Raw genomic sequence first — 9,761 nt, forward strand, 5'->3', positions numbered from 1 at the left:
AATTTTAAATATGTACTTTTTGTACCACCTATTTAAAAATAGTTCTTAAAAAAAAATATTTGATAAGCATTTTTAGGATTTGTTGTGAATTAATTTTGTAGGAAAAATAGAAGATAAAACACATTTTCTGGAAAATTAATTTTGTTCTAAAACCAGAAAACGTGTTGAGGATTGGTTTACAGACAAGAGCTTACTTAATTCTTATTTTACATTTGCTTACCGTTTTTTAGGTTTTAACTTCTGATTTATTCTTTTCTTGGGTATGAAGGTGTGGAAAGCTACAACTGAAAACTGAAGTCTAGCTTTTTCTTCTCGGATTCTAACCAGACAAACATGCCTTCATCTTCTTCTTCTCCAGCTCCTCCTCCTCCAAATCACATTTTTCTCAGTCCCCAAATTCCATTTTTTATTTGACCAGAAAGTCAAAAAAAAAAAAAAATGTCGATGGCTTACAGTTCCGGTTGCATCGTTCTTGTCGGAACCACCTCCGGTGTGGAATCATCCTCCGCCGGCGTCGGCGGTTGTTCTTCTCCTGTCGTTCTTCAATTTGATGTCGCTTTGGGTGGAAGCAATGGTGGCGGTTCGAGTAGGGTTTGTAGGGTTCGAATCGGGGTCCGGTCAGGGAGGCGATGGAGATCGAGGGCGATTCGTGAGTTGCATCAGCAGAAGAATCAGATTCATGGTGGCCCTGGTAATGCAGCTCCGACCACCACTGTTGAAATTCCGGTTTCTTGTTACCAGGTCAGCTGCATTTTTCCGCATTGTGCCTGTGATTTGTCATATGGTATTATTGTGGATGTTGTGGGGTTTGCTGGATAAATTGTGGGATGCATTCATGGGTTCTGAGAAGAAAGCATTAAGATGATCAAATGAAGCGAATCTCTGACTTTCATTTGTGGAGATTGTAGCTCATGAAATCTGTGTTATGTGTATTTGGAAAGAGTGTAAAAAATGGGGCCCAAAAAAAAAAAAATTCAGATGAATTTGGAAATTATGGGTAAATCTGAAAAGAGGTGGAGAGTCTTAAGGATACTGCTTTCAGAGACCATTGACTTTAGTGTTGCTCCTATATGGATAACATGTTTTTTGTTTTTCTATTTTTATTTATTTTCTATTTATTTATTTTTAAATTACAAACTGACATTTTATTACCATGAAATTACTAAATATAAAAAATATGATTCCTCAGTACAACCACAACTAACTCTGATGAAAATCGAGAATAACTATCTACCTTAGACATTCATGGAAATGCATAACTAAAAGTGGTTACAACTACAAACTCAAAACTTAGGGGTAGACAGGATCAACTGATCAGCTCCTTGTGTTTTGTTCGCGTATCCACTACATTGTCAGCTGTGTGAGAATTCTAGCAGGAGGAACACCTTAACTCTAAAGCAATATAAAAAATTTGGCATAGCTACCATGCAGCCTACATGGACATCTGTCTTTCTTATTTACCCAAGATGGGGCTATTTCAGAATCTCCTATTAGAGGGGTCTTTAGTCCATCCAACAAGGTTTCGAAATCTGCCTTAATTAGGAGACGTTCATCATTGGATTAAGTTTCAAACAGACCCCAGTCGTGTGATATCATTGGTAACCTATTTGAACATGGGGCTAAAAGCCTAATACAAGAAAGCGAGTATCATTTTTGGTCCATTGTATATGGGCCCTTCAAAGTGTGTGAATTGGTGCTGTTGGACATCACATCATAATGACTTGGGTGTGAGATGGGTATAATGTCCCTATTGGTTAGATATGTACCTGACAAGTGCATTCAATAAAGAACAAGATGAACTAGTTCCTATTTATTGTTAGCGACCTTTGACGCATGCTTGACATTATGTCTTAGTTATATACTTCAATTAGGTTATTTAGCTGTGTGCCTATGCCTAATATTTTGAATTAAACCAATCCAGCACTGTACTAGAGTTTGTAGCGTGGTCGTTTTATGCAGAAGTTGCATATTTATTATCACATATAGTAGTTTTGACATTGTGCGTATTGTTTTTTTAACCCTTTTGCTTTTGCTTCATCTTCTTTGATAACTCACAATCAGCTGTCAGTTAATTAAATTCACAGATTGTTGGTGTTCCTGATCAAGCAGAAAAAGATGAGATTGTTAAGTCAGTGATGGTACTGAAAAATGCTGAGGTTGAGGAAGGCTATACAATGGAGACCGTTATGTCACGCCAGGTAGAGACTAGATAGTGAAATTAAGAAGTCGTATGCCTTGATTTGTAGAATCTATTGTTGGATATGTAGCAGAACAGAGATGATTTCTAGCTTGTTTCAGTTTTAGCACCCTGTTTCTTTTGGGCTTGCAGGATCTTTTAGTGGATGTGAGGGATAAACTTCTTTTTGAACCAGAATATGCCGGTAATGTGAAGGAGAAGATCCCACCTAAATCTGCCCTTCGAATTCCGTGGGCTTGGTTGCCTGGAGCTCTTTGCCTCCTTCAAGAGGTACAAACCTATGCAGATACAACTCATTCATCTAGAAAATCATTTTAGTGGTTTAGGATTTTTTTTTTTGTAAATTTTCTTATGCTGAGGGATTATATCCTGGAAGAAATTTACTGCCCTTGAGAGTTGGTAACTGGCTCTGATCTCACACCTTGCTTTTTTAAGTGTGATTTTATGGTCCAAATATAACTCTTTGTTCCAGACACCATATCATCTTCCTCTGGTTCATTTTCTTGAACAGTGAAGTGAGTGTTGTTTCTCATTTGTGAGTTAACCTCAGTTCAAAATCAGGGCTATTGCTTCTGGATGAGGGATATGATGGGATTTGGATTTCTCTGATCCAGGTTGGAGAAGAGAAGCTTGTGCTGGATATTGGCCGAAGAGCACTCCAGCATCCAGATGCTAAACCATATATTCATGATTTGATTCTATCTATGGCACTAGCAGAGGTAAGACAAAACAGAAAAGAGGTCAGGAACTTCTACCAGTTTTTCCTGGCAACCTTGTTATGCCTCCCTTTCTTATCATAAGTGCTTTCTTGAAGTGTGCAATTGCAAAGATTGGTTTTGAGAAGAACAAAGTATCTTATGGATTTGAAGCTCTTGCTCGTGCTCAGTGTCTTCTTAGGAGCAAAATGTCTCTTGGGAAAATGGCATTGTTATCTCAGGTAAAGCTCCTTTTTTTTTTTGTGGCAATACATATTCAAAGATCTCTGTTTTCTTGGTTCAGTTTCTGGTTAAGATATTCCTATCTAGTTGAAGCTAGTGCTACAAATTTTGTTGAGAACATAGATGCTGTTAGTAGATAGTTTTTAGTTGTACACCATACTTGTTACTTGCCTTATACTTGATTTCTTATTTATGCAATAATTTTGTTGGCTATGACTTGTAGATAGAAGAATCTTTGGAGGAGCTTGCACCTGCTTGCACATTGGAATTGCTAGGCATGCCTTACATACCTGAAAATACTGAACGGAGACGGGGAGCAATTGCAGCCCTGTGTGAATTGCTCAGGCAGGGTCTTGATGTAGAAACTTCATGCCAAGTCCAAGATTGGCCATGCTTCTTGAGCCGGGCACTCAACAGGCTCATGGTCGTGGAAATAATTGATCTTCTTCCATGGGATAATTTAGCCGTTACACGGAAGAATAAAAAATCACTTGAATCTCAGAATCAAAGGGTTGTAATTGATTTTAATTGTTTCTACATGGTGTTAATCGCTCATATTGCTCTTGGATTTTCAAGCAAACAAGCAGATTTGGTGAGTGCTTTCTTCAACCTTGTTATAGCTCCAGGATTTAATGAATTTTATATCGTCTTTTTCTTTGTTATCATGGAGTCATGTATTTGATCTTTATTCATTTCAATCTTTCTACTATTCTCTTGTAGATCAACAAAGCAAAAGTGATATGCGAATGTTTGATAGCTTCAGATGGTGTTGATCTAAAATTTGAGGAAGCCTTTTGCTCATTCCTTCTTGGACAGGTTTGATTTTCATTTTTCCTGTCCTCACCTTGGCATTTTTTATTTTTTATTTTTCATTGATTTAATTTTGAAGCTTAAATATTGGTTTTCTAGGGTGATCAAGCAGAGGCTGTTGAAAGGCTTCGGCAGCTTGAATCTGGTTCAAATACTGCTTCACGAAATTCAATTCCAGGAAAGGAAATTAAAGATTCTTCCAATGCAAACCCATCATTGGTATGCTTTCTAATATATTTAGAACTTTGATTGTTGTTGTTTTGTAAGAGATGTGTCTCAAACTACTACAAGTTGATGTCCAATTGTGGAAAGTTACATCTTGATACATTGCAAACCTGTCCATTGACGATATATATTTGTCAGTATTGTTGCTGCTTTAGTAGCAAAAACTCATTTGCAATTTATTTGCATTAATAGCATGAAATGTTGACTCTTCCATTTCAATTATCATATAAGAAATTATGTCTCTCTTAATGAGGGGTCCTTGTGTCTGATGAAATGGCTATCAATCTTATAGGCTTTTAAAACCTGAATCGAGGATTATGGGCTCCACATCAATGAGGAAGCTTCTTAGGTCAAAAAGAAAGTGTGAGTAGCAATTGTTTGAGTCATTTGAGGACATGTTTAGGGCAGATGTAGGTTATACTGAACTGCTTCTTTGAAAAGATTTACATAAAGAAGAGGCTGTTATCTAATGTATAAAAAAATTTTAGAATTTGAAACATTGTCTGGGAAACCCAGTTGCAAAAGCATTTAATCTCTGGCTTTACAAAAATGAAGTCTTAAACTTCAAATCTCTTCTCATAAAAAATAAAAAATAAAAACTTCAAATCTCTTTCTCTAAACTGTAAAATTCTTTAGGGTGTAATCAAACATGCTAACACTGGAATAGTTAGAACTTTTATACAATAGAAACCTGGGGGCTGAATTTGGCCTCCGCTTTAGAGGTATTTTAGTAAATTTGCAGGTTTGGGTTGTTTGATTTTCAGATTAGTGATGTTTAGTAACCCATGGGAGGTAACCCTATTGCTGTCCACTTGTGGAATCCAGTGGTGGAGAAAGTATCTAGAGGTTTGATGGTGGAAAATAGCCTATTTGCCATTAACATGCAGGATTACTTTGGTTCAGGCTTGTGTAAGATCAAATTTATTTTCAGAATTTTTTTGAGTGTAGCTTCCAAAATTGAGAAAGTCCAAGTGGGGTCTTTTTTGTTAAGTTTTGGGGGGAGGGTGGGAGAAACCATTTGATTTTGAACTCTAGTTTGTATAAAAGAAAAAAAGACGTGTCCTACTAGAACTTATTCCTTTAATCCCTTTATTTGTTGCAGACACCTGTTGAGCACATACATATCTGATCGGTAGATAATGTTGGATACATCGCATATTTGAATCATAAATTCCCAATCATGAGCCATATTATAATGTTATTTTCATTTTCTTGGTTCTGTTTTCTTTTTGATATCTGGGGAAGTAATACAATTGGGTTAGGTTGCATAAAGCCATGATTGTGGTGTCTCATGGACTGTGTGATACCACTCCATAGAATAATCAGTTCTTTTACAAACTTTGTGCTTGTCTTCAATTTGATGCTGTCTCATTCCAGACTGCCTGCTGAAATTGAGCAGGAGTTGTGGTTGAAGGAGGCTGTGCTTAGTGTTTTTCCTGATACACAAGATTGTTCTCCGTCTTTGGTAAGATTTGTAATAATTGGCTTTAAAACAAATTGTAGTTCTAGAATTTTACATGATACTGTATGTAAATATGCATCTCTGCAGGCCAGTTTTTTTGGTGCTGAAAAAAGAACTCCTCGGAACAGGCAAACTAAAGGAGCCCTATTGACCGTTCCTAGTGTAAACCACAGACCAATATCTACTGCTCTTGCATCTGATCGGAGAGATATTGAGGAACCTCTTTCATATAAGAACTCTTCTCGACATCTTGGGTCAGCTGTAAAGCAGTTGGCTCCAGCTGATTTGCAAAGCCCTTTAATATTGGGCAAGAATGGTAATGAAAGTGATATTAACCCACCATCTGTTCAACTGAAAAGAAATCTTGGGACATACCATAGTAAAGTGTGGGAAAATTGGTTGACCACTAGAGATGTAGTTGGAAGGGTAACCCTTGTAACAGTATTAGGGTGTGTTGTACTCATGACCTTTAAGCTCTCAGGTCTGAAGTTTGGGAGAATGAGGACTACATCTAGATTGGCCTCCCACAAATCAATTGTGGAGACAAGTTCTCTTGCCCGGACAACGGATCCTTCTCTAGATTGCAGAAGTAGCATCACTTACAAACTCAAGAAGCTGCTGGTGAAGGTTACAAAGCAACTCAGGAACCGCTCAGATGGTGGGAACCTGCAAAGTTCAGGCCTTGCTGCCAATCTATCATCCTCCATGGCAGCAGTGGACAGGAGTCCAATGCCTATGCAAGAAGCAGAGATGCTTGTCAAGCAATGGCAAGCCGCTAAAGCTCAAGCTCTTGGTCCTAGCCATCAGATTGATAGCCTGTCCGAAGTCCTTGATGATTCAATGCTGGTTCAGGTAAAATTATATATTTGTTTTGACATAATTTCATGTTGTCATTCATTTGTCTTAAAGTTTTCATGTGTGGATGTGGACGCATAAATTGTGTGTTTTATCAAACATGCATGTTTATAAATGTGTGTTTGTGTATGCATTTGTTTATTTTACATACTTGTATCATTCAATGATCTAACCATTTTATAATAGTGGAATTTTCAATACATAGCTTTGAAGAAACAACTAATTTTTGCTAATAATTAGTCATTTAACTTGGCGTGCTGTTTGACCATTATGAGCTGCTTATCTTCTAATTTAAATATTTTGTATAAACTGCTGCAGTGGACTAACTCGATCATCTTGTGGTTACAGTCATATCAAAGGTGTGGAAACACACACGAAAAAAGTCAGAAATGTTAACGTAGATAACAAAGCATGATTTGGAGTTAAAATAATAATAAATAAAATATATACATGTCAAGTATGTGATTTGTAGGGGGCCAAGTGGGTAGCAGTTTAACGAAGTGATAAATACTATATTAAGTTAAATAGTCACATATTTGAATTACTTTTCTATTAACAAACTGTGGAGATGTTAATTTATTGAAAAGATATGTATCTTTTACTCGTAAGAGGTGCGTCTATAAACATTGCACATGATTTGGATGAAATAAAAGATAATTTATTAATGTTAAAAACAAGTGTGTGAGTTTTGAATAAATAGGTGGAATTATAATATAAAACACAAAAAATACTGCAAGGATTTTCTTGACATGGTTCACAGAGCTACTGTAGGAAACTAAAAATAAAAGAATTTGGGTTTATATTAGCATTAGATTAGAAATACAGGGTTTTAAGAAATTAGAGTCTTTGATAATGTGTAAAGGTAAAAAGAAAAAAAAAAGAAAAAAAAAAAAGAAGAAAAAATGAATTGTTGAATCGGAAGAGCATCAAAGGAGGACTCTCTCCCTCTCCTCCTTTTAGTTGGTCTCAAAGGAGAAAAAAATGATCTTGTGATCTTTCTCCAGCTCTTTCTCCCCTTTTCACAGTTTCTGAAATTTTTGACATTTGGAGAAATTTGTATAATCCAATTTGAAGAAGTAAAATAAAAAAGAAATGTTGTGATCTCATTCTTGGTGATGAAACACAAACTCAAGATGTTGGGTTGCCTCTTTTTTCCCCAATTAGCAAGGTTTGAAATCTTGGATACCACTATGGTTCATGTTCCAGTTACATGGACAAATAGCGTGGGTGCGTTGTTCCCATAGAAATCGAAACTTTGAATGGGCCCCTACTGCTTTGAAATGCTTGAAATAGGGAAATATGTTAATCTGCTTTATATTGAAGGTTGTTTTTCATGAATGTCCTATCTATTAACTTTTCCATTCTGTTTATTTTGCAGTGGCAAGCTCTAGCTGATGCAGCAAGACTTAAGTCTTGTTTCTGGAGATTTGTTTTACTGCAATTGTCTGTTATTCGGGCTGATATTTTATCAGATAGCACTGGCATTGAGATGGCAGAAATAGAGGCTCTCCTAGAAGAAGCAGCAGAGCTTGTTGATGAATCTCAGCCAAAGAACCCGAATTATTACAGGTACTTATTTTACCTAAAGGAAGCAGCAAACCTAAATATTTTCAAGTTAAGTTGATAGGGAAAAATACTTATTTTACCTTGATTTTTATTGTCTTTGGTGTTATGAAGGAAAAGAAAGAGAATTGTTATGATATCTAGATTGCCAAGTATAACAAGGTTTTAAACAAAGTTAAAACTTTTTTAGTGAGGCACCTGTATATTTTCCCTACTACAACCTAGGAGCTTTTCTCTATAATGTCATGGACTTAGGCTCTTCCTAAGCTCACGTGCGACACTTAGACAACTTAAAGTATTTGACATTGCTAAGTCAGCCTTTCCCACCCACTTAGAATGCACAATGAAGGCAATGCTTAGGAAAGGAAGCTTTGTATTGCATAAGGAAGCTTTACACAATGCTAGGAAGCTCTCAACTTGCTTGGTGCCTCTGGCCAAATGAGGCCTCCTATTTATAGTCACTAGTGGAACTCTTTGGAACACACAGAGGTCCCTTACAACTCTAGAATTCTCTACACAATTCCTATGTACAAGCTATGTACAAGATGACTTTGGAACACTTTAAAATGCCCCCACACTCTTCCCTTATCTTCCAATCTTATGTAGAGATATGTGAACATCTCTAGGCTCCTCTAAAATCTTTCACACTCCTCCACTAGTGGACTAGTGTGGATTCCTCCAGGAGGTTCCAGAAGCTTCTTGTTCTCCTATATAAGTTCAAAAGAGGGTCATTTGAATAGGTTGTGACAGTAAGCTTGAGTTCAGAATTATATAAATAAATTTTTTCTTGTTCTACTGTCTGATTGCAGCACATATAAAGTTCGTTATCTTCTAAGACGACAAGATGATGGTTCATGGAGATTTTGTGAAGGCGATATTCAAATACCAAGCTGATATTCAACCAAGTTCTGGGATAAAATTAGCCAACCCATCAGGACTTGCACCTGCTAAACTGCTTCCTCCTATCTTCATTCTTCTCTTATGGAGACAACCCAGAAACTGAAACTGGATCCCAACTGCAGGTGGGCAATGATGCATTTCTTTCAACCTGGAAATTGAAACTGGGTTCCGAGTATATGAGAGCAGTGATGCATTTCTGGGTAGGGCATTCTCTATTTTAATGCAGATACGGGGCAGTGTTGATTTTATGATATGATGGTGCTGTATAAGGGAATTGAATTGTAGCTGAGATTGGATTTGTTCCTCCATTTTATAATCAACAGCTTCAGAATTCTACTGTTGAGACCGCTCGAGGAAAATAATTTAAACCTTGTCCTGAATGTAGTAAGTACTCTGCTTTTCAAGATAGTGAAGAAAAAAATGTGAAATAAGTTTCAAAAAAGATGTTGATACCATACCAAAGTTTGAATCTCGTCCTCGACATTCTCTTTCTGGAAAACATTTAAATTTGGAAGTATAATTAGGTGCTTTGTATAGAAGATGACAAAATAAGCAAAAATATTCTCCCCTATTTTGATAACAAGGAATATGTAATATTTTTATAAAGTAGAAAATTGTATAATATCTCAATAAATTAGGAAAATTTTAATTTTGATTAAATAATATAACTAATATAGGTGCAATCAAGGACTTTCAACCTGTGTGATAGGTACTTACTTTTGTATTTTGCATTACTTTTTGTATTTGATGGCAATTTTTGATCAGGTTTATCATTCATTTTAAGCTATTGTATTTAATTACCATAGAGATT

The 9,761-nt window shown here is 36.3% G+C and overlaps 1 protein-coding gene across 2 annotated transcripts; it reads left to right on the forward strand.

Moving 5' to 3' along the window:
- Positions 1-228: 228 nt before the first annotated feature.
- Positions 229-9,405, forward strand: LOC117904803 (plastid division protein CDP1, chloroplastic). 2 transcript variants are annotated; one of them, XM_034817567.1, is made up of 12 exons: positions 229-741; positions 2,085-2,198; positions 2,330-2,467; positions 2,812-2,916; positions 3,012-3,134; positions 3,359-3,727; positions 3,856-3,951; positions 4,045-4,164; positions 5,570-5,635; positions 5,720-6,484; positions 7,866-8,056; positions 8,860-9,405. In XM_034817567.1, exons 1-12 carry the CDS (start codon positions 439-441, stop codon positions 8,942-8,944), a joined length of 2,475 nt encoding a protein of 824 aa, XP_034673458.1. In that variant the 5' UTR covers positions 229-438; the 3' UTR covers positions 8,945-9,405. The 2 variants fall into 2 exon arrangements, with proteins under 2 accessions (XP_034673458.1, XP_034673459.1); XM_034817568.1 differs by having other exon boundaries at positions 667-741; positions 2,069-2,198.
- The last annotated feature ends 356 nt before the right edge of the window (positions 9,406-9,761 follow it).

This window comes from Vitis riparia, chromosome 17 (assembly GCF_004353265.1).
Source record: "Vitis riparia cultivar Riparia Gloire de Montpellier isolate 1030 chromosome 17, EGFV_Vit.rip_1.0, whole genome shotgun sequence".
Classification (NCBI taxonomy): Eukaryota; Viridiplantae; Streptophyta; class Magnoliopsida; order Vitales; family Vitaceae; genus Vitis; species Vitis riparia.